At 40.7% G+C, this 25,568-nt stretch overlaps 2 protein-coding genes across 5 annotated transcripts; both read right to left on the bottom strand.

Annotated features, from left to right (window-relative positions):
• Nucleotides 1-467: 467 nt before the first annotated feature.
• Nucleotides 468-4,003, bottom strand: LOC104918407 (zinc transporter ZIP9). Its single transcript, XM_010730156.3, has 7 exons — nucleotides 3,057-4,003; nucleotides 2,715-2,820; nucleotides 2,315-2,479; nucleotides 2,149-2,205; nucleotides 1,747-1,832; nucleotides 1,521-1,655; nucleotides 468-1,428 (listed from the first exon to the last, which is right to left on the bottom strand). Exons 1-7 carry the CDS (start codon nucleotides 3,150-3,152, stop codon nucleotides 1,156-1,158), a joined length of 918 nt encoding a protein of 305 aa, XP_010728458.3. The 5' UTR covers nucleotides 3,153-4,003; the 3' UTR covers nucleotides 468-1,155.
• Nucleotides 4,004-4,392: 389 nt separating this feature from the next.
• tmem63ba (transmembrane protein 63Ba) lies at nucleotides 4,393-25,477 on the bottom strand. Of its 4 annotated transcripts, XM_010730136.3 has the most exons (25): nucleotides 25,193-25,477; nucleotides 19,001-19,222; nucleotides 18,722-18,801; nucleotides 17,157-17,201; nucleotides 15,870-15,960; nucleotides 15,717-15,754; nucleotides 15,465-15,607; nucleotides 15,101-15,152; nucleotides 14,885-14,993; nucleotides 14,717-14,787; nucleotides 14,071-14,151; nucleotides 13,682-13,805; nucleotides 12,910-13,043; nucleotides 12,650-12,787; nucleotides 12,176-12,329; nucleotides 11,907-12,013; nucleotides 11,685-11,771; nucleotides 11,525-11,590; nucleotides 11,096-11,258; nucleotides 9,788-9,893; nucleotides 9,443-9,610; nucleotides 9,178-9,293; nucleotides 8,989-9,060; nucleotides 6,978-7,119; nucleotides 4,393-6,719 (listed from the first exon to the last, which is right to left on the bottom strand). In XM_010730136.3, exons 2-25 carry the CDS (start codon nucleotides 19,196-19,198, stop codon nucleotides 6,709-6,711), a joined length of 2,496 nt encoding a protein of 831 aa, XP_010728438.1. In that variant the 5' UTR covers nucleotides 19,199-19,222; nucleotides 25,193-25,477; the 3' UTR covers nucleotides 4,393-6,708. The 4 variants fall into 4 exon arrangements, with proteins under 4 accessions (XP_010728438.1, XP_010728412.1, XP_010728429.1 ...); XM_010730110.3 differs by having other exon boundaries at nucleotides 4,393-7,119; XM_010730127.3 differs by having other exon boundaries at nucleotides 4,393-7,119; nucleotides 17,157-17,198.
• Nucleotides 25,478-25,568: the final 91 nt, after the last annotated feature.

Genomic DNA, 25,568 nt, shown 5'->3' with positions numbered 1-25,568 from the left:
TGCTTCTCCAAACTTGGAGCATGTCTGTTGTAGATAACACACTGACTATGCGTAATGTCATACTTCAAAAATCCTGAACTATCCCTTTTAACATAAAAGCAGAACCATAGTTGGACTCGAATTAAATAAAAATTGTAAACATAGAGTAAAAGCATCAAAGCTGTTTCTGCACTATATAACTATAAAGCAGTGTTGAATTTAGCGGTTTGATGATTACTTTATAGTTTTTGAATGTTCTATTACTGTGCATCTTGATTAATAAATCATACTTCAAAGTGTGACATCTTGTTGTTTAAAACTGGCCTGTTTCTACCAAGCACACCCAAGTCCAGCTCTGCGGGCCAACTGATGGCAGAAAGGTGCCATGTGACACTTTTGTCATTAAAAATGAATTAGTATCAGATAGTTTACGACTGCATCACAAACTAAAAGGAGGACTAAAAACAGCAAGACATTAAACAGTGGAATAACCATCATAACATGAGCAGGCACGTTTTTATTTCACACAGACTTAGAACAGAAATAGATTAATGACCCCAAAATCAGGATGTAAAAGTTACAGTACCCTGTGTCTGACTCACATGTTCAACAGGCATAAAGAGCTGCTGGACGGTCTACATATAACAAATATACCATATATACATATCAAATTATACAACTACAAAAGTGCCACTTCCTGTCTCAAACTGCACTATTGCACATTAATAGACTGAAAGTCTGAACCTGTTTTCAAGTTCTGGGCTGAATAACAAATAAAAGACACACCATTGTTTTGTAAGAGAGAGTATCGGATTATTTCATTCTTCCTGTAAATTGATCCAGTTACTGTGACTTCCCCACTGAACATGCCATGCCCTGCATATCTATGCCAGGCATTATAAAAGGACCACAAAAAGAATAAAGTAAATGAGACGTGATAAAAAAATTCTACCCTTTTTCTCAGTCCAACAAGGACAATATATTAGCTATCAGATTCTTTGTACACACTGGAGAGCAATTGTTACACACAAACAATAGCTGACCCAAGGTAAACTCTGTTCAAAGGTTCATTCTGTCTACTCCATCGTTGAGCCATCTGTTCAGTTTACCCTGTACTATCTATTCGACAGATAATCTCAGTTTTGGCAACGCGCTTTTCCACTAAATTGACGTTTCTCAGTCGTCCTGCAGCCCAAGAGCCAGCACCATCGGAAGCCCAACCCCGAGAATGAAGGTGAGGCTCCCCAGGAGCCCCAGGTGTCGCTGATGGTGGTGATGGTGGTGTGGTTGCTCATGTTCAGTATTCTGCTGGAGGTCAGAAGATGATTGGCCTGTCCTGCTGCTGACCTCTGGGAGAATGTGCACTGTGGCCACGTAGAGGAAAGTCCCTGCCGAGAAGAGCATTCCTACACCTGTCGCACTGAGCTGGCTCTGAGATGAACTGCCCGACTGCAGACATAAACACATCCAGTGAGATAATACCGAACCACCAGCTGAAACTGTGTAATCAGACACAACATGGCTGACGTGTGCTTTCTTACTGCGTGTAATATGAAGTAAGTTGTGATGGCAACTATAGGTGCTGCAGCTGAAAAGGCCAGTAAATGTCCCATGATGTACTTCCTGTCGAGGCCTGCGTGCATCAGAAAGGAGACCAAACCAAAAGCTGCCGGCGCCTAGGAGATTATAAGGATGAGTAAGGTCTTATTATCAGCTTTGTTACATCATGCTTGTGACCAATACTGCTGTATAATAATTAGCTCTCACCTTGTGTAGAATCACAGCAAAAAATACTATCACTTGCACTGACACTTGTCCTGTGGCCACAGCTGCACCCAGAGCAAATCCATCAGCTATATGCAAACATACAAGAATCACAGAGAGTCACAGCAAACTACTTCTTTAGTGCATGTTTGTGTTTCTATAATATTACAGCATGATGGATGAACCTGCTTTGAAATATAGGGCATGCTCCCTTTGGGCTGTGCTAGTCTATAGCAGATAAACATTGAAGGGATCACATGCTGAGTCACATGAGGAAAAGAACAGCTCCAGTGCTTTGTTGGAAATTTCCATGTCTGGGGCCTGGAATTTTTTTTATGTACCTTGGGACAGCATATCACCACAGCATCAATAAAAATATACAGTATGTGTTGTGCTGTGCAGTACCTGCAGCGTGAATAACAAGTCCCAAAGTCGCAGTGATGCCGGCACTGTTCGCTTGATCTGAAATAAGACACATCATGGTGAGAAATAAAAAAATTTAAAAAAAGAAGATGTGTGTGGACGTGACATTCTGTAAAATGAAGCTGGTGTCAGAGTTCTGCCAACTTGCCCCGCATGGAAAAGTAACTTCCAATCTGATCCACCACAAACATGAGGGTAAACCCGAAAGTTAAAGCCACTCCGATGAAGAACTGAGGTGGAGAGCCTATCTCCGTAGACGTAGCGTTTTTCTCACTTGCATTCTGTCTCAATTGCACATCAGGGGAGGAGGATGCTGAGGAGAAAAGATGAAGGACGGGGAAAGCTTTTGATCAAATCCAAATAAAGGAACAAAAAGGCAGAGCAGCACACATTTAGACAGCTGAGCCTGCTTTCATCCCCATGTGCTTCATCTCAAGGGGTTACCGTCAAACACAGGTGTAGGTTTGGTGGGTGAGGATGGTGGTGTTTGTGTGTGATCAGATAGCAAAAAGATCCAACTGTGATGTTTGTATTTAGAGTTTACTCACCACTCCATGACCTTTCCAGCAAGCCCACTCCTTCAGGGATGACTATTGACAGCGCTGTCCCACACAGGAGTCCTGCACCGAGGATGGAGACAAACTGGAGGCTTTTCTGGGGGTGGACACATGATTTCAGCTGATCTATGGGATTCTTTTTCCCACAGTGATTTTCGTGACTGACAAAAGAGCTGGAGTGATTTCTTACACTGCTATGACTAAAAGCAAATAATGCAGTGAGGGTCAGTCATGGAGACAAATCCACAAGATCCACGGGTTTTAAGCATACTCAACAGTGCAGATTAATATCGTCGTGACTAAATAATGAATTAATAAAAAGAGAGCACTTACCTCAGTGAGTCTGAACAACAGCGGGATGAATCCAAGTATAAAAGAGCCCACAAACATCGCAACAGATATAAAAGTGATAGTCAACCCGCCGTCCATGACGAACACTGCTGCTGCTTCTTCTTCACACAAGTGTTAAATGATGAATTATATTTCAGCGTCAGATCCAGGTCAAAGCCGACACTCTGCCCTCATTGTGTGGTTGGATCTCAAATGTTGGATCGTGAAACACTTTAAGTGCCATTCCACGTCGCGCCTCGGTCTGCGTGCTCTTTGGCACCGCAGCAGCAGCACGTCCCTCCCGACCAGCAGCACCCAGTGTCGGACACTGAGAACTGCAGCCACCCCCTCTCGCCCCACGTCAAACCTCTGGCTCTCCAATCAGCTGCTTCCAAACGCGTGTTGGCCAACAAAAAAAAACACAAGTCAGCTGCAGGTCAAAGTTCTTATTTTCCGTGAAGTATCATAGTACTTTACAGCTTCAGATTTCTAAAGATACATAAAAAGCATTGTGTGTTTGTGGTTAGAATAATACAATTATTTTCATGTTTCCTCTGAGTAACATGTGTTCAGACTCAAGCCTGAGCAAACTGTGTGTTAGTGTGAAGGACTAACATTAAAATGGTTTGTGGTGTAGACACACCAAACCAGAAAACAAGTAGATATTAGGTGTTTGTGTCAGATTCATACCACATACTATTACATGTCACCACTGGGAGAGTGCATAGTAAATACATGCTGCTACTAAATACTATTCTCACACAATACAATGCATGGAGGACATGGAAGCACTGCTCCCAAATGGAACACAAAATTAAACAAGTAAATAAAAATCGAACATTATGATGTGATTATGTGATTTCTCTTTGGCACTTTGATTGACATCTGATGTTGGATGTAGCGTTCCTGTAAAAGTGTTAAGAGTGTGTTGTTTGTTTTGTAACAGTAGACCTTGAAAATAGTGTTGTATAGAATTAGTATGAATTTGAAACACAGCTATTGCATTAAAAGCCAAAAGTTATTGTGGACAAACTTGATTAAATACAGATTTATTGTTCAAAGAGCTGGGGGGAAAAGTACAGATATATATACAGTATATATCTGTTATACAGACGGCCCTTTGGAAAGAATAATAAAAAGATCTGCTATTATTATTCTTCCTATCTAGAAAAATGTAAAACTAAAAAAAAAAAAAACAGAAAAAAAGGCAAAGCACACAAAAACATAAGTCTAATTGTGCACAGTTTTTGAGACGCAGACACGTGTTACTACCCTTTCTGAATACATTGTAGAAACAAGCTGAGAACTTCCATTAGAGGGTGCTTGGCTGTTTACAAAAAAACAATCCATTTATTTCCAGTGATTCCCGCTCTCCATACAGACCTTATGAAGAGAACTTAAAATAAAAGTTTCCTTGCACAAGAACATTGCACATTTTAGCACAAGACTACTGGAAAACATTGCGATCCTCAGACTGACAAATGTAGATCTGTATTCAAACGAAATGCCTTTACATGGGAATGAACACCAAGTTTTGTCATAGTAGAAAATGTACAATTTCTGGTTAGCTAGTGAACTGTTCTTTGTGGGATTAACCTACATTCAGCGTTTAAGCACTGGAGTTGTTAGACAAGATGACATTTTGAAGCATCTCCTTCAGACCTGGACAGTATGTGTTATTTTGACAGGACACATTCAGAGAGTTCAAGACATCTCAGAGGTATAAAAAAAGAAATGAAGAGGTATAAAATATAAAATCACTTTATCATGACTAGAAGAGCACAAGACTCAGTGGTGTCAAACAATTCTCTTGTTAGTACCATAATAATATACCCATATGTGGTGCTAATATACCCATGGACAAATTATGGATTATCATGCGTGCCCTTCTCTGTCAATCATTTAAGTGAAAGTAAGATTAGTGCACATTTCCCACAATGGTTCTCTGAGCAGCTGGATAACACAGGTTTTATATTATGGTCCAATAATCACAGTAATAATTGGTCCATAGTGGCAGACTGTAGTGGTACTGTGTCTGCAGCACTGCCTTGCTATACCAACAATCTTTGTGTTTAATGGGGCAGTTTATAGTGTTGACTTGACTACGGAGGAAGACGACAGAAACAAGAAGCTTGATAAATCCTGAGTAAGGTCGTAGCTGTGTGGGCGCTGTGTTTCACATTATAGTCTGTTACTTGATGTTTGTGTTGTTAATGTGTGTATTTCTGTCTTCCTGATGCCTGAAAAGAAGCTGCTTAATATGGCTGAGGCAGATCAGGAACATTTAACCTGCGTGTTTCACAATCACGTGTGGAGTACATTACTAATGGTCTGGCAGAGGTCTTCCAAAGCTAGTAACTGGATCTGCAAATGAAAATGTACAATTGTGGGGAGATGATTACTTTATAACAATCCACAGAAGTAACATAATGAATACACCGTACACTTCCATTTTGTTGTCAGTGGTTTAGGGAATAATAGTGTTCATTTGCATAAGGTTAAGGTTTAAATGAGTGATTATAAATAGATCTGGACCTCATCCACTGATACAACTCTTGAGTGGCCTTGCCTAAGATTTGATATGCTATCACAAAATTGTGTAATTTTAACTAAACAATGTACAACTCGGCACAGAGTGCTGGCAAATGGGAAACTGTAACAATGACCCACTGGAACTTACAATATGCTACCTACATGATGAAGTGTTACACTGAAGAAGACCTGACAGAGAGCTGAGTGATATATTTTATCTCATTCGTAAAACAGTAGCCACCTAAACTGAATGCTGAATTCAAAATCCCTACATGAAGACGTAAACATATGAACAAAAACATACAAATGAAAACAGATAAAGAGGACCAGTTATAATGAGTATCATGTGAAACTGACCCAGAAAAACCTCAAAAGGCCTTTCTCTCCATCCTCTGAGCAACACAAAAGGATCAGCAGGCTCCTGGCCTTCAGTCCTCCTGCATCAGTAGCAGCAGTCCAACACCAAGTCCCAACAAAGGCTCAGAGACTGAATGTCTAAAGATCATAAGTGTAGTGTTCCAAGATAGAGATTCATCTTCTTCCACAGTTTAGGGGTATATTGCGCTCGATAGCATTTAAAATTCAATGCCTACAAATAAATACCACGTCAGAAAAGGCTATTTATAAATTTTTGTAGTCATACAGTGTCAAAGCATCCAGGAGTGTTAGTAGCAATGATTTTTTTTCCTCTTTTCTTTTGAAAGGCTTTTATGGAATTGGAAGAACCATTTTGAGAACATTACATCGGAACACACCAGGCTATCCGGTGGTGTGTTCTCTTCTCATGCCAGCCGCTTATTCAGGAGAAGCATCTAGAGTAGTGCAGACAATTAGAGATGCTGTCCAAGGATTACAGATAAATCCCACCACCCTTTGAACTTGAAGGCATGCTGTACTACAGTACCTTAGTGAAACTCGAGCTTATAGGACAGGTCCTCTCTTTCAAGTGCAATAATGTTAAGGAAATACAGACAGAACATCACTCCCCTAACAAGACAAGGCAAAGTATTCTTCATTTGTGCATTAGTGTCTTTTTTTATTTTTTTTCCATGGGTCCTTATGCAGTGTCTGGGGGTGTGCCTCAGTTATATCGGAGCAGAAGGATGTTGCTGCCCTTGCGTTGTCAGATTCCCTCTGCAGGTATAGACAGAAGATGTTTGATGAGACCCAGTGAAGGGTCCCTGAGCGACAATCCATTTAATCCTTAGTAGACAGTGTGCTTATGTTAGTGTAAAGTCCCTCTGCAGAGGTTGAGATGCTTTGGAGAACTGTTGTTTCAGTTCCTGGTTTAATTCACATATTCAGTGCACTCCTCTAGTTAAACTTAGGGGATTTTACTCTGTTCCAAGCAGTGTCAGTGCCGCACTTCATTATCAATGAGGCTGTCCTCACCAGACTGGAAGTCCTCATTCAGGCCATTTTCCACATTGATTATTTCCTCGTCCTGCGAGGACCCCTGGCCGTCATCCTCGCCACTCCCTGAACCAGCCTCCTCTGAATTTGGGTCTTGGAGTACCTGAGCAATGTACATTTGCTGTGGGGAGGAAAATGAAACACGTGTCTGTTAATCCTCAAAACAAATATTGTCTTATTCTAATGTCAACTATCACAGTTATGCAGATGACGCACACACATATATCTTGCGCTGTCCCCAGATGACTGCAGTCCTATAGAGTCATTGTGTAACTGTCTAGAGCAAGTCAAAAATTGGATGAACCAAAATTTTCTTCAGTTAAATCAAGAAAAAACTGAGGTAATTGTTTTTGGCAATAAAGAGAAGAGGGTTGCTGTCAGTAAACACCTTGAGTTACTGTCTCTAAAAACTAAAGACCAAGTCCGAAACCTTGGCGTGTTGATAGACTCAGATCTGACCTTCAACAGTCACATAAAATCAGTCACCAAAACAGCCTTCTACCAACTTAAGAACATATCCAGAGTTAAGGGCTTTATGTCCCAAACAGATCAGGAGAAGCTGATCCATGCTTTCATCTCCAGTAGACTTGACTACTGTAATGGTCTTTTGACTGGACTCCCCCAAAAAAGTATCAAACAGCTGCAGCTCATTCAGAACGCAGCAGCTCGAGTTTTGACCAGAACAAAGAGATCAGAACACATCACCCCAGTTCTTAAGTCTTTACACTGGCTCCCAGTTAGCCACAGAATAGATTTTAAAGTTCTGCTACTAGTTTACAAATCACTGAATGGTTTAGGCCCACAATACATAAATGAAATGTTAGTAGAATATAGACCCAGTAGGGCTCTGAGATCTACTGACTCAGGTCAGATAGTGGAGCACAGAGTTCAAACCAGACACGGTGAAGCAGCATTTAGCAGTTATGCTGCTCACAACTGGAACAAACTACCAGCAGGACTGAAATCAGCCCCAACTCTTAGCACTTTTAAATCCAGGTTAAAAACTTTTCTATTTTCACGTGCTTATGGCTGAGCTCTTTTAAAGAACTTTTAAAGAATTTTTAATCATAATCCAGTGATTCGTTTATGGTTTTAAATTGTTTTCAAATTTGCTATTTTAATGATTTTAAATGACATTCTGATGTTTTTAATTAAATTTTCTTCTCTTTTTAATTTTTTATTTCTATTGCTATTGCTTGTCTTAATGTCAAATGTTTTTCCTTGCCTCTGTAAAGCACTATGAATTGCCTTGTGTACGAATTGTGCTATACAAATAAACTTGCCTTGCCTTATGAAGTCTAACATACTGCAGTTGTGCTAGGTTGTCGGCCTATTAAGGTCAAACCAGAACTCTCAATGGCACTGCTAATCATCTTTTTCATAACATATTGTTAGACAAGAAGTATGTTGATGACATTATCTCTTTATATGAAGGAAACATATGACTGAAGAGACTGAATATTTGAATTTGAAATTCAAAATTAATTATAATGAAAACACAAACATTTCTTTAATAGCAGGTTTCTGTACACACAACAGTTTACCTCACAGCCATTTTAAGTTATTAAACAGAAAAAATGATTCATGGTTGTCTAAAATGTCTAATAAACTGGACCATGTTGTATTTCCTGAAGATACAAAAACAGGAACCTCCATCTTTTTGCTACATCCTTATTTATCGATATTAGTAAAAATTAGGTTTGTGTTCTTGATTTCTTCCCCATGTTTCTGCTGAATTGGGTCCTAGGTTGGGTTGTCATGTCATCATTAAAATGTCAATTTGTATTTGTTAGGTCAACCAACAACAACAACAACAACAAAAACAACAACAGACCTTGTGGTCAATCTCTGACTAAATAGTAAATACTAAATAAAGTTTCACTGTAACTTTAACTACAAGTGAACAAACCATTTTGACTTTTACTGCAAGCTTTAGCAGTATGTTCCATCTTTTTCCACTGTTAAAAAATAAACATGACTGAACACATACTGTTGCCTTGTTGGTGGCAGAAGCTCTTACTGGACGTCCATTCTCCAACCCGTCCACATCCTGGGTGTCAATCTAGGACAGAAAACACATATTTAACACAAGCAGTTGAGAATAATACTCATCTGAAATACTGAAAAATTGAGAAAAAACACACAATTAATATGCATACAAGGGTGACTATCATGTTACCTTGTAGTTGTGAGCGCTAAGATATTTAAAATGTCCGAAGCAGACGTGAGAGAGGCAGATAATGATTGTGATGATCAAAACTATGAACGTGAACATGGACGTTGCGGCTGAAAACCCTGGGGGGGAAAAAAAGGGAGGGACATACATTTGTGTTAACAGGTGCTTGTGCTTTATAATGCTTCAGACATAAGTGGCAGATGTACTGTAATTAAATTTAGGCATGTGCTAGGACATTAGTGGCCTGTAGATGGAGCCCTCATCTTACCCGAGCGAACAGTGGAAAAGAACAGAAGCCAAAAGAGACAGAGAATAGGAGCGGCCACCACTTGGTTAACGGCACCAGAATGGATCTTCTTGTCCAGTTTGGATGGCAGATAAGCGTAGTACATGTTATACCTGTCTGCTAAGTGTTTCAACAGCATGTACATCAGCCCTGCACAGAGAAGGGAGATAAAACAATTAGTGGAACTAATCCAGTTAGACCTGTTGATAAGCTTCCGTGTAAAGAACAGAAACACTAAATGCTCCCTGCCCTCTGTGTGTTTACCCTTCAGTTATTTAATAAGCACAGTATCTTGATGCAAAACAGGAGGGACCTGGCAGAACTCACCAAAAGGAACGATGATTGGGCAGGTGATGCTGTAGGTCATAACCACGGTGAAGACACACATCATCCAGGCATATGCTGCCCCGAACTGGAACTCATAGGCTTGGTGCTATGGAGACACAATAATACAATATTAAACTCTTCCAATTCAGTCCTCCCTATAAAATATATTTTGTCTTTTTTTTTTTTTTTTTTTTTTTTGGGGGGGGGGGGGGTGTCTTAGGGGGAGACAGCAGGTTAACTGTATATACCACAGAGAAGTAATATACATCATCTGAAAGCAGGGAACCAGAATTTGAGATGCACCAGAGCAATGTTTGTCACCACAAAAAAAAAAAATTTGCTGTGATTTGATATCAAAAACTTTTGACATTTGGAACTTCTGTAAGAACTGCATTTTCGGCAGTTGGACTGGGAGCACTTCCCTTCTCAAAACTGCAAAAAAAACCCAACCTTATTGTCAATATACTTTGGAAAGCTGTACTTCCTCTGAATGCTCTAGTTTGTGGCTGTACTGTTTCACGAGGCTGTGATTATCCTAGATGTCACAATAGGTCATTTTTTTACATTGAGATCAAGTTTCCAAAAAAATGGGCTCACTACAACAAATTGTCTACTATGGGGACTAAGATGAACACAGGAGTACAATTGGGCACGCTGAATCAAACATTGAGTATGTGCGTTGCAGTCATAGACAATTCAGGCAATTCCAACACTGTTTAGGATCCCAGTATGCAGAAGTATTCATATATTAGGCTATATTAAGACATTTATATTGTAAAAAAGCATATACTGGGCATGTCTTAAAGGGGAGACTTTTAGGTACCCATAGAACCCATTTTCATTCAGATAACTTGTGGTGAGAGGTCATGGGACCCCTTTGAGTTTAGTTTTTAAAATGCTAAAGTTCTGCCTAACTTTGGAGTGCTATTTAACACCCTTCTAACAAACTAGTATGACATGTACCAAAGGATGCCATGTGATACCAGTATCCAGTTAAAACTGAGCCTGTACAGCCTCTGAAAGACAGTTATGCTGGCCACGGACGGCGACTTAAAGAAAATCCTACATCCTAACTTCGATATCTTTATCATATGAAGCCGATTTAAACAATAGGAAATAGTAAAGATCCCCATTTATTATGTACTAACTTTAGCTGCTCAACTGGCATGACAACAACAAAACTATCTACTCTTCTTTCAGTTTTACAGCAGATGTTCATGTCAGAGATAAATTATACTCACTTATTAATTCTTAAACTTAACAATCACCATAGATAATTTCAATTTGGTAAGCAGGGGACACACTAACCCTCTTGACATTCCTCCTATCTGCTGCAGAGCGTGCCAAGCAGAGGCGGATCATGTACATAAGTAGACCGGGGATCCTCAGCAGGTCCATGGCATTACCAATGAATGCAGACGCAATGACATAGTTTACGAAGAAGGCTCCGTTGTCAGGAAGGAACACACACCTCAAGAGAAAGGGAAAAAAAGTCAGACTCACATTTAAGTCTGAAAAGGTATTTTTACAGAAGCCAAGTTTAATTAGGAATGAGATCTGGTTGGGGTATTCCTAAATGACTGAATTAAGTTTAACATAATTCTTTTTTCACAATATATTTTACGTTACGACAAGTTATGGGCTGTTTAAGCTGTATATTTAAACATTTCACCCTGCTCTGCTTTGTTCTGAACGCTACAGAGCTGTATGGAATGTGCATCAGGTTCTTCTACTTACTCAAATCTCACTGACACATCTGCCAAGAATCTTTTGTCAAAAAGCCAACGGAAGAAAAGATCCAGACTGCAAAGACGTGAGGGAAGAAATCATCTTTAATATAGAGGCTGACATAATAAATGAATGTATGGCTTGATATTTTGTGTAGCAGGGCACATACCTGCTTAGTCCAAGGGAGGGCAGCAACAGGACCATAAAGATCAAGAATGTGTAGCATTTATGCATTGTGGTCCTGTTCTCTCCTGACCTGTAAAGACCAAAGGAAGCTTTTACACATGTGTATATACATATATACAAAAACAAACTCAAATAACCTAAATCTGAAATAAGAAAAAAAAGACAACAGGATTGTGAATATGACTACAGAAAGCGTTAACCATACCGGGTCCAGTGGGCTTCGAAAAAAGCAGAGTAGTAGACAATGGTAGGAAGTAAGGCAGAGAAGGACCACAGAAGGAGGGTGGGGAAGAACTGGGTGATGATTGGATTCTGGTGGAGAGATCAGAGAGATATGTTGTGTCAGGAAATTGAGTAGTGAATTCCTGTGCCTCTGTGACAGTATGAAGATACTTGGAGCTGAACACTCAGTGCGGCAGTGATCAAGATGCCTTAAATCGGACAGGAAGCACCTTTAAAATTTCCAACACTCACATTTAGGTACTCCACTGGTTTGGTAACATTGAACTTGTCCATGGTGGAGATGATGATGGCCGGGGTGGTGAGGAAGAAGAGGAGGAGGAAGAGGACAATGTTGATGATCAAACAGCGGATCCACCAGGAGAATCCTCCCACTGACAGATGCTCCCTGTGGGAAAAAGGTTATGTAGCGGTTAGACTGACACTGGGCGATGGCCTGCAGTTATGGACACAGCTGGCCAGTAAATTGATACTGCAGCTCAAAATCCAGCTTGTCATCTGGAGTGAGAAAGTCTCTTCAAAGTGTACTGAAGTCTAGTTATTCCTCAGTGTCATATCAAGACACAAGTCTGTGTTTGTAGAATTCCCTTTGGGTATTTGCAAGTGCTATTATTCTGTCAAAATGAAACCACCCTTATAAATCATTGCAGTTATGTAATAGATAATAATAAAAAACAGACAGACTACATGATCTGAATGGGTTCTTACCAGTAGACATTTTGTGGATCAGGGGCATAGCTGACTGTCCAGTTGTTTGTGTGGAGTTTGCCAGCGAGTAGAGAGCTCTTGGGCTCCCGACGACAGTGACAGCCCTGACACTTGCAAGCATTAAAGTCTTTCAAGATTCTGAAAAGAGCCAACCAGCCAAGCAAAGAACAGATGTTACAGTGGGTCAAGAGCTAAATAATTAGTAAATTTAAAACAAATGTCACAGATACGCATTCATAAATGTTACTTAATGTACTTACATGGCAGTTATGGACTCATTCTGGAAGGTGACAAAAGCCATTCCTAAGGGCTTCCTGTTGACCTTTTCCCTCTCCTTCCTGTAGTCATCTTTTAGTTGTGCCTCCAGCTTGGTATAGTAGCCCACTGCCTCTTCCTTTGAAGGATGTGCAAATCTAAGTCAGTCTGTTTTTAGATGTCATAATTGCATAAATGACAATACACTGATTAAAATGAGGAAACCGCTTTTAAATTAGCCACTATAGCTGGTGATGATCGGAGTCTGTTGGATTTGGGTTGTAGGTGGAATTATATCTTTAGTGAATTATTTATTAACTAAATTATTTATCATCGTATTTATGCTAATCTGTTTTCCTCATCCAACCATTTAGCATGTGTCACATGATACATGCCAACAATCCAAAAGTGAACACAACTTGTAAGCACAAAGAATATTGCGACATTCAGACCACAATATAAAAAACTATATTCAAATATGGTTAACTAATAATCTAAAAATACGTTGTATGGTGGCTAGTCTATGAGCAGGTAACACCATGTTTCACTGTTTATGTTCCTTCCTGCTTAGCCCTAATTCTCCAACTGAATCTATGAAATCAATGATAGATGTCTCGTTTATCTTGCCCTCAAATATGCTGTTTGCATTGGGAATCTAATCTTGAGAGCTGACTTAAGTGACTGAAGAAGGAAAATTCCTTCGCAAGTATCAGCCTGTAAATAAGTATCAGGAGTGTTTTGTTTTGAGATAAAGCTAAGTAGATATATCAGTGTTACCTGTTCGCAGCCTTTGATGACGCAACAGCAAAGGTGTCCACAGGGTTTTGGATTGATCATGGTGGTAATATGGTCCCTGCTCTGCTGGTCAATGAAGAATTTCTTGCTGCGCTCCGTCTTCTTCCTGCATGCAAAACATTAGCTGTGTCATGGCTGTGTTTCCATTCGAATGGATCAGAAATTTAAACCGAATCCGAAGTAATTCAGCAAAAGAAAATGCAAAATCAATGTTTGTTTCCTTCCTCTACCACTATGAAAATATCAGGAGCGGGTTCACAAGATAAGCAGAAGGTGGTGCTAGTTCTAATCTGACATTACACAAGTACACGAAAAAAGCTCTGAAAGGGCTAAACCCACACACAAACACTTGGTAGTTAAAGCATTGTTACCTCTCAGAGTTGAGATACATCAGTTTGGCCACATCGTAACAGATACGAGCTTCCAGTACAACGCAGTTCTCATACGCGTGCCTATGAAAGAAAGGCAGGGAGGAAGAAAATCAAGGACTGAAGAGTTAACAAAGCACACATGTAGACATACTGCAGTATTTGCACATTCTTTACACCAACAGAAAACTGTATTTATAGCAGATATAACATAGCTTTGATAGGTAATAATGCATCAGGAGAGGAAGAGTAAAAGGCTTTCAGCATTTTTCTTTTACTGAAAGCCCTACCCCTTTTTTTGTACTGAAGCATGCGGGAGAGCAAAGATACCATTTTGCTTAATGCTCTTTAGTGCTGTAATAGTTTAGCCAAACACCCCCTCCTCAGTCTTTGACCATTGTGACACATGACTTGCATGATCCTGCTCATCTGGCTCCTATTATGGACAATTACACATATAGGCCTTTCATTGTCTGATCCCAGTCATATGGGCCTGGACAAGACAGCTGCTTTTAACAGGAAAAGGCATGGCTCTCATACAACTTAACACAGTTACTGCGCAGTTTACTGCCAGCGTTGACAGGCGCAGAAGCAGGAGAGAGATTTTAACTGTGGGTGCAGTGTATGAGTAATCCTGAAAAGTGCTTACTCAAAGTGTTGCTTTATCTCAGACTCCTCTGCATATTTGGAGATTCCGTTGACAAATAAAGTGCGTTTCACCTGCATGGACACGAAGACAGGCAAGTAATTACCAACCAGAATTCAGACCTACTGTATGTGTGTATAAAACAGCCATTTTATGAAACATGCCACCCACTAGGTCATCCTCCTTGTAGTGCATCTTGGAGGTGTGTCGTCTCATGCTGTACACCGTCAGTAACAGGTAGAGAAATGCAAAGATAGTGTGGAGCCACAGTAGTGTATTTCTGGAAAATAAAGAGACTGAGTGACATTATATAACGAAGGCTTACGGTTTCAAATTACAGAATATAAAATACATGCATAATCAAGTGGGGGTATATGAATTACTCACTTTGCATCCAAATTTGCTATAGTGGTTCGCCCAAAACTATAGGCATCGTTTTCTGTGAAAAAAGTAAAACAAACAAGACAATCACTTGCCAATCAACAGGAGTTCTACACACATGCAGCTTATTATAGCACACATAACACATTATCAAATTTCTCAAAAGACTATTTCATTTAGTGTATTTACTTGGTACAAACTTGTACGTGTCTCAAAGTGTACACTTTTTTTGCAAGAAGAAAAAAATAATAAAAATAAACCAACAAAAAACAAATGTGATGGTGATGACAGAATCATTTAGTCAAACACTGACAGCGAAACAGAAAATAAAAGAGCTATTGTCTCAATTTCTAAATTCCAAATGACTCACCAAGTAGGTTTCCCGAGAAGTTGACGGGCAAGATAATGCCCACAGAGAGCACGCCCACTACTACTAGCAGGCCAATGATGTGGCGCTGAAAGGACAAGTAATGCACTGCATCCTCGCCACACTTCTCCCTTATTTCTTCATCCCTACAGAGAGAACACAGCAACAAAGTCAAATACCATTTAAGAGCAATTCAAAACAGCGTTCAACTAGATGTTTCTTTTTTTCAAATATGCCATGAGCAAGTTGACTCACTTGATGCGGAAGATGGCAGTTAGCCAGGAGCAGAAGCCCTAAAAAAAAAAAGAAAGAAAAAAAAAGAGCAGAGAACTGAAGGTGTTGTACCAGTTCTCACATATCATAGATGAGACACTAAATTTCATCCTGTAAGAACACTGGCATACATACTGTGTCTCTCTGATCAATGTCCACAGAGCTGGAAACTGAAGTGAGGCGCTCATAGCGTTCTGATGTATCTGATGTCAGGGCAGAGGCCACACTGTATGCAGAAAACACAACACATGGCATTTGCATGATGTTACACAACAACCTCGACATCAACACGTACCATAAGGGGGGCGGGGGGGTGTTAGTTCTTTGTGTTGCGGGACAGTGGGATTACCATCAGTACGGAAAAGAAACACAAAACAAACACGCACAAAAAAAACATGGCCTGAAATGGGCTGAAGAGATTCACCCCTGTGTATCCTGTGCGGGCTGAACACAGGATTCAGGTTGGTTAACCAGTCAACCACATGAACAATCTCTGCAGCCACATTTCAGGCAGCATTAGGAGCACAGAGCCTACTTTACACAGGTTGAGTACACCATCACTGTCAGAGGAAAGGTTGTGATAAAAAGGTTAGAAGGCTAAACTCTGCAAAAAAGAGCATACAGACGAAACAACACAAACTCTGCGATCATTAAGTGGCAGATTGATGGAGTTTGTCCAGCAGAGCTGTAGATCCTCTCAATTACACAACAGCATCAAGACCTTACGTGCTATACAAATCTGATTGTGCACACCAGGCAGGTCATTCCAGGTGAATTTATATATAACTGGAAAATATGGGGAAAACCTGTGCTCTGCTGGAATTCCAACATCGGTTCAGTGTTCAGTACTACATGAAAAATGACGTCAGACAGGGCTCTAAGAGATCACTAATGGAACAAGGGGAGAGCCTGCGGCTGTAATCCACCGCCAGTCCTCCTCTCGCACATTCCTCTGAGAAGTCGGAATGGCTCATCTCAGCTCTAGTAGACAGGATATACAGGAGGTGCACCATGTTAGGGCCTGTCTATGAACAGCAGCAGCTTGGGGAAGCATTACCTCTCCCTGTAAGCATCCTGTCTGCGCAGCTCAGGCGGCACACTCACAGAGGAGAAGTCCATGCTTCATAAAGAGGTCAATACACAGATTAGCACACACAGATCTGATTAGGACAGTGAGAGAGGACAGGGACACCCAACAGCAGAAATACAAGAGTGACAAGGAGGGGGAGCATAATTAGGAGCCTGGCACTGGGAAACGCCTGGAGGAGGAGAGGGGAAAAAAACCCATCAAGAGTGAAGCACAGGCTGAAACCCACAGCGGCCTGGGCAGAGTGGACAAGAGTTATGAGTTAGGTTAACTAGAGAGAGGGGAAAGGAGAGAAGAAAACGGCAGAGAGGCTACAATTATGAGAGATAACATACTATTCCCGATCATCCAGGCGACTGTATCGCTGATCCATTCTTCTGCTGAAAAGAGAAGCAAAACAAAGCCATTCAGCTTAATTAAAAGGAAATGACTCTGTTGGCCAGTAAGAGTGCTGGTTCAGAGACAAACTGGGGAAGCATATCACACCACAGGCATACCAATGAAGGTTTCTGTTCGTTCTACATTATCCAGGCATATAAATCAATTTATGTCCTGCAGTATGATAACACTTTCATTCATTTAGGTTGAGAGTCTTGGCTTATGTAGCTGAGACAACAACAGACACCATTTATATCCCAGTTTTGATGATTAAGCAAGCTTCCCTTTACAAGAACTTAAAAAGACAGACACTGATCTCAATAGTCAGTAGTGTCATGAGACAACAAACTACATTTCCTGTCTGTTACAAAAGTGTCCCATGTTGCCGCCCCCCTCCCATCACACTGCAGCCCCATTCTCTGCTGACACGCAGCTGCAAAAATAGTGAAGCTGCAAGATCACTCAAACGCAGCAGGGGGATGTAGGTGATGGAGCACTGAGTCATGTACTGTCCAGGGTTCACAGTCAAAGATATCTGTAGCAATGATCTGATCTCCCTCTCTCCCCAACTCGATCGGTTCTCTTGTTTCACCTCACGGTAAAGCAGTTTGAAAAGAAGCAGTGGAAACAGTCCTTGTTTACAGGCGCCTCTTTGCTTCTATGACAATCATCATTATTCGATCAGTGCGCAGGCATCAGTCTCAAATTATGCCGATATATCTAGCAGTATATCATAAAGTAAACCACTGTATGGATCTAAGCTCCATGGAACTATAGTCCACGGGGCTTAGAAGCAGACAGTGGATTCTAAGTAGTCTGGGAAATGGATCTGAACGGGCTTTCTAGCTCAAAGTGAACAAACTATGTCACAAGTGACAAAACATGACAATGTGGGAGTGCAATATGGCTGTCAAAAGGGAAACAGCTGACACTGACTTCCTGTCTGGAGTAACATCTCTGTAATGTCAGAAAACTACCACCACTCAGAGAACAAACAGCGAGTGCCAAATACTGATAAAATGTGTCTTTCGACAGATTAATCAATAAGAGTCACCAGTTATAAACCCAGTGAGACACTAACATAGGTAAACATTACCTAGCCTCAAATAACTCCAGGGTCAATTATCAAGATGTTGAACTATGTTTGTCAATATTCTCTTGCAAGACAAATTCTTTTGTGCTGCACGGCTGATTGCAAAGTGACATATAAGAGAGGGAGCAAAGTTAGGGTTAAAACACATTACAAAGTGACATTTCTGTGAAAGGTGTGCAATTTATTATTTCAGCTAGTAAAATATATATTTTGGAAGGCAACAGTTACATTTAGACAATAGTATCTACAAAATATTTATTATGAACATCTAATGTGTATTAAACACTTGTTACATGAGAGGCTTTGCTGTTAGCATATCAAATTTCAACCACAGTTGATATGTCAGTACATGTTGGCCATGATTTTCCACTTTAGGTCAGAGAGGTTTGGTACTGGACCTTCTAGTCTGGACCAATGTGTTAGAATTACCTGTCAGCGTCAGTCACCAGAGCCAGACGCCCGTAGTCCCATGCTACTTTTCTCAAGAAGGAGAACACAAACAGCAGCCCCTAGAAGTACAAAAGAGTGGCTGTAAACACCTCTAGTCCCTTTATTTACATTACAGAGACCTAAGAAAAAAAAGTTACATAACTGCTTGAATTTTGAAGGATAAGAAGAAAACAGAAAAAACAGCAGGACTTAGGGTTTTGAATGGTGCAAATGGAACTCATCAGCTATAGTAACTGGGCATTCCCATTTGGGACTCACCAAGAAGCACATAAAGTCAAGGGCAAGGACAGTAGGCACCCCTCCGAAAGGCAAGCCTTGGAGCACTGTACTGCGAATTCGGGCCGTGTAACAATAATCCCTGGAGGTGGAATTGGGCTGCAACGTCGGGCAGCCCGCTGAATTGGAGCATGCTTGCACCCCCATGACGGCCATAATTAATATCAAAACTCTGTGCATCACTCACTGCAGCATGTTGACAACCTGTGAAGAGAAAGACATAATTGTTATGACACAACATTATGTCTGCTGATTAATGTTGCGTTCAAGCAAACCGATAACACAGTCTATCCAGGACAAAGAGAGTACATTAAGTGCTTCAGAGACAAATTATGGAAACAGCACATCACGAGATTTTTCATGTTCTGCTGTTCTACCGAGACAGACATTTTTTTCTCATCACTGGTCACATGCTGTTGCATTTGACCACATGCATGACAAGTGAGACAATGTTTTGACGCTTCTACACTTTCTATTCCTTGTTTGCATTTGTGAGGCGTTCAGTAGTGACTAGCTTCTCTCCCCAATCCAGTAAACAGAGAACGACACTGCTGCTACTTCCAAACTCCAACACCTGAAATAAAGATCTGGGTCTTTAAGCGTGCAACAAGTTCAGCTTTCTTCAGCAGTCACTGATGTATCTTTCACTTTGTCTTAGGCAGGTGGTATAAGCTTGTTTACACTGTTGCATAACGAAATGTTATAGATATTTTTGGCCTTTTTATGCAAGAGAGAGAGAGGAGATGACATCCAGCAAAGGAGCCAGGTGCAAACCGAACCAAGGTCACTGCCATAAGGACTTTATACCACATTGAATGCATCTTTAGGATTAGGGTGTCTAACCCTGACACATCAGGCTCAACAGATGTGGCTTTTTGGATAACCTTCATATTGGTGACCTTTATGTTCTGTTACTTTTCACTGCTCCTTCTAGTCTCCGATGGATTTCAGTAAATGGCAGGAAAAGGCGACCCAACAGGCTAATGATGGAAAACGCTGGCAAAACATGAATAGTGTATGAGGTGTAATAAATCCTAGGAGAAATGTATCTTAACAATAACATCCTGGTCCCAACACTAAAGTGAGAAACCCAATGATCTTTGCAGTTTAGTCCTGACTGTAAGGATTCAAACTAGTTGTAAAAATAGTCCCAGAATTACAGTAAATCTGAATAGTCCTGCAAAAATGATGTGTGATACACCAGACCACTCAACATTATAAAAGGTCCACATTCATTCACTCAGACAGGGATGCTCATGGTCAGGAAATTGACTTAATGACCATTTACGGTACATAAAATATGAGGGGCACTAGCCATCCAATCAATACTTGTAGTCATCTCAGTCTGACAACACATCAACATAAGCTTAGGGTTATACTATACTACTACACAGTAGTATACAAAAAATGTCTCTATCCTCATCTACGGGCTATCACATATTTTATATTTCACTCAAACTGAGTGAAGGGCTTGGACAAGGCGCGTAGGTGTTCTGGTGAGTGCTGGCGAGTGTGTTTGCACAGTTGAACTGCTATACTTGTGCCCTTCGACCCACTATTACCAGCAGCATTCACAACGCTGCTCATCTGCCCTAACACTAACTCATTTATCCGCTCCCTGGAATGCTGTGACATCACTGCAGAGGGACGCAGCCAGAGCTGAACAATAAGCCAATAGAGACTGCAGGGTTCAAATGGACCGGTCTCAACCCAAGGAGGGCACAACATACCCCCCTGTGCCTTCAGCAACACTGCTGCACATCCTGGAGCCATTGCCACAGTTTGGACTGTTCAACATTCAACAGCGACATCTTGAAAAGGACTTAAGCACATTTTTAAAAAAAAGAAAAAGATTTAACATCTAATCTTAAAGATGATTCAGCACATGCATGGCTGCAAAGTCAGTGTCATGAGTATAGCGAAACAGGTCGAGTATTGTGTGTCTTCTTCAGTGACGTAGATGATCTTTGAAATGCATGTGCATCTATAAATGTCAGGATTCTGGTTATATGGTGATATTTAGCGTCCCTGTCATGTCCACATGTACATGCATGATCCAAGCAATCAAAGCAACTGGGTGTGTAAAACATAACATGGTAATAGAAAGATTCCCGCTTGTTGATGTAATAATGTTACTCCCAGCAACAACATGCATGGCTGAAAGCAGAGGAAACATTGCTACTGACTCCACGGTGGAGGAGATCCAAAAAAAGATTGTAACAACAAATGGAGGTATTTCAACAAACTTCTTGGTATTTTTAACCATCTCAGGCAAAAGCACACACACAATCCAGTGTGGATTGCTCAACAGCTATTGTGGGCTGCACACCAAAATTATTTTCCAGTATTATTATGATTATTTCTTAACTTTGTTGCCATAACACACAGCTGCGCTGTATGGTACAGTTACAGCAATTAGTATCCAATCATGCTGTGTGGCATGTTAAAAATGCTGAACAGGCCCAGTTGTTTCTGATTTTTGTATCAAGATAGTGAGAGGAAAACATCTAAGTGACTTTGGGGTCATTGATGGGGCACGGATGTCGGGAGCTTCGGTCACAAATACTGGCTCATGTTTCAATTGGAACAGTGACTGAAGCGACTTCTGCAATTAGATCGACAGGAAAGATATCAGTAACGGTTGATGACAGTGATGCTCGTGCATTAGTGCGATATGTAAGGAAAAACAGCAACTCTGAATGTTGAATGAATGAATGCAGGACGCAGAACAGTTATGTAGAGAGGATGTGTACAGAGATGTGTAAAAAAGTGACACATTTATCAATCATTAACAATTATGGAGGAAGCAAAATGGATCAGAGGGGATCCAAGTTGAATCTTAGTGAATTAAAGGTCAGGAGAACAGCATTTAAAAAAACAAAAAGCCACCTGCAGCAGCTAAATGACCTACCAGTGGGCCCTGCCATAGAGGGAAGGGTCTGTGATGAAACATTTCTATCTTGATGGAAGTAATCTCTTCCTCTGGCAGATTTTGGACTGAAAAGCTAGACAACATTCTCCATCACCACTACCATTAAGTTCACCACATGAGGGAAGAATGCTGTTCAACCCTTCATGGCACATTAAAGCTGCCTTGGAGGCACACAGTGGCCCATTGCCTTACTAAGACGCTCAGTGTTGTTTTTGTCACTCAGTCTGTATGTAACTGACTTCAGTGTAACAGCCAACAACAATGTCTGAGACTAAAACTCATTTTGATTTGATCATAATTTGCAGCCACCTAGAGCAATTTCCAGCAGCACTGTGGAATTACAGCATGACTCAGCGGCACAGAAATACTGTGCCACCTTTCCACCTGATGCGAGTTGCTATGGTACCATCAGTCTGGCACACATTCTCAAAATACAAATAAACATTAAAAGGATGAAGGCGGTGGGGGAGAAAATCTCATGCTTGTCCATTTGAAACTCGATCCAGAGTGAGTCTGCTGTTTGCTTTACAGCTCAGGCAGGCAAAACAATGTGGATTGTCTTATTGTCTGGAATGATACGTTTTGTTTTTTAAAGTTCGGTGAGAGCATTGTGCCTCATCCAAATCCATGCATCTGTATTTTCATTACATTTTACTAATACAGAAGCAAACCGTTGAGAAATCTGCCTCTGAAAATACTTTTTGTCTACAATCAGGAAACAGCTCACATATTCATGACCTTGTGCATTTAAATCTACATTGTTTCTTCAGTGTGTGAGTCATTGCTTTAATCTTCATCATATAAATATTTGAACAGGCTTTCTTCAATGCTTAAAAAATGGGTTAGGAATTAGGTTCGCAGTCAAGCACCACCAACTTGACATGCTCAATCTTGTTGTCCCAACCAAATAATTATAATAACCAAATTTGACAAAGGAGGGACTCGCACTAGTTGCCAACGGTAAGTTGAATTGTTATGTTTTTGTTTTTTTTTTGCACTCGCCTATAATCCAGATAATAAATGAAAACCAGCCACTCCCTTTACATAGAAAACGTGTGTGTAATCCCTATATTAAAGATGCAACCGTTAAAGGTTTCACCTCTCACCACTTGTACTAAACAAAAACAAAAACAACTCAGTGACAGATATTAACAAGTGTTGAGTGTTGGTTCGAAACAATCAGCTCATAAAACCTTTAGATAGACAGATTGTACGTTCTTTTCACAACACACATCATCAGCGAATAAAGGGTTGGTGATAAACTTATCAGCAACGTGAAAACAACTGTGAATTAGCGGACACCGTAAAAAGGACGGTCCAAACAACACCTGATCTATGTGTACAATAATTACACATATCCACATAGATTTGTTTAAACGTAATCAAACTGTGCTCTTGTACTATTTGTGCATCTAAAATGATTAATACTTTATATAAACACTGTTTTTATCCATTATGAGGACTGTCGTGCTTGTGAATTCAGCCAGCTGCTTTACATTTTGTCACATAAGCTTGAGATTTCTCAAACAATCCTGATGACTCATAACGCAGATTTGATTGGTCATATTAGCCTGTGAATCATTAACCACTGCTCAGAGTCCGAGCTTGAAAAATCACTGATTGTGATGATGTCAGAGAGGGGTTTCAAACTAATTTCACCGCAAACATTCATTAGTGTTAAAATATCTGGGCTAATATCTCTTCTGCTGAGTCAGATTCGTGCTCAGCATTTCTTAAAAAAAAAAATGCTCAAATGGACAGAGAGGAGAGCTAAAATTAGCATCACTTCCCATCTAAAATCAACAAAACAACACAAGATTTTATATAAATCCAATCAATCTTTGTATCTCTGTAAAAGTAACTTCCTACTGTAACTTAATTCTACCTTTCAAAAAGACTAAGCTGCGTGTGATCCATCCAATCCTTTGATTGGGGGGTTGGGGAAGGGAAGCCTGAGCTCTTTCAAATCTAAAAGACCAGGAAAAGTTGAACTGATCAATAAGTGATTTATAAAGTCATAATACCGCAAACTGTGTGGTTGCAGTCTAATGAATGTGACGCTAAGTGTAACACGAGGAGCGGCTTTCTATCATCTGTTTCATGGTCATTATAAATTCAAAAGACTCGGGCGGCCGCTCAGACTGTTCGGACATCACTTTGCACTCAGCTTGTGATGAGAATTCAGAATTGTGGTTCATATTAATAGTGAGTGATGCTGCAAAAAATAAATAAATATTCAAATCGGATGCTCTCAGCCAAAAATGTAAAAACATTATCCATGTAGGAAAAGCACAAATACCCTCAGCATTCGGTAAGAAGGCAAGCAAGTGGGACACTTTGTTTGTTTGTTTGTAATGACTATGACCAGAAGTATGTCAGATGACTCTTCTTGGAAGGCTTTCCATCAATATTCATTGATGTCACTGAAGCATAGCATGGCTCATGAACAAAACATTAAGACTGCTCGTCTCTTTTTGGGCTATGCTCAAGGAAACACTTAGAGAATTAACTAGTCATCAGCCCATGATGAAGCTCATGTCAGTGAATCCAGCACAGTTTAACCTAGATCTCTGGATAACAGCATTGCTTAACTGCTGACTTGGATACCTGATCTCCTGCTTGTTATCTAAAAAAATAAAAAGTCAGACTTGGAGGCCTGAGTCATATCACGTTGGCTAAATAGGCAGACATTAAACCATGATAATTGTCTAATATCTCCTCTGCGTTCATGCACAATCTCCCAGAAGACATATAAAAAAGGTCCAAACAGTTGGAGATTATTTGAATTTAAATATTCGGACACCTCGTTATTAGCAGCAGCAGAACATGATCCGCAAACAGGAACAAACAAACAAACATCCAAACAGGAGCAGCAGGCTAACGTAATGTGGGGCTCGGGTAGAATATCCATGTGTAACAGTCACCCTATTTTAAAATAAAAACTAGATATTAACTCGACTGTTTTTTTGGTTCATAACTTTCACCAATTAGGTGATACTATTCCCACATTACCCTTTAACCACACTGTTGCTGGAGCTCGTCAACTTTCAGTCAGTTAGCCCCGACGCTAATGATAACGGAAAAGTGTTTACCGCTTTATTGTCCGTGACAGCGAGTTACCGAGTTCACCACAGAGAGAGACTTAACTGTACAAAAACAGCCACACACATACGTGTTGATAGGCCGACACACGCAGAGCGGGTCGGAGCTGATAAGAGACGAGAGGGAGAAAAACAACTTACCTCGCTATGATACGCAGCGGCGGCACCAACTGACACAAGCGGCTAACGCGAGCTAGCCGACTTTAGCCGCTCGATGTGCTGAATAACAGGTGGAGACTATTCAACCTGGTTAAATTACACTTACACCTCCTCCACCACCCTCCCTGGCCACAGCGCCAAAGCTAACCAGGTGAGGGGCCTGTCCTTGTCAAACTGTCGGGCTGTTTAAAGTAAAGACAGACAAAGTCTTTAAGCTGCTCCGGCTGCGCCTGTCAGCCAGTTGGACAACTCTCGCTAACCCGACCAGTCCAACGGGAGGCGGCGATGCCCGTTGGGATTACTGCGTGACGTAAATAGACGTACGGCACATAGAGAGGCGGCGCCGCGCTCTGTGCCA

The sequence above is a fragment of the Larimichthys crocea genome, chromosome III (assembly GCF_000972845.2).
Source record: "Larimichthys crocea isolate SSNF chromosome III, L_crocea_2.0, whole genome shotgun sequence".
In the NCBI taxonomy this organism is placed as follows: domain Eukaryota; kingdom Metazoa; phylum Chordata; class Actinopteri; family Sciaenidae; genus Larimichthys; species Larimichthys crocea.
Note: the sequence above shows the minus strand (reverse complement) of the source record. Positions and strands in the feature narration are given on the sequence as shown.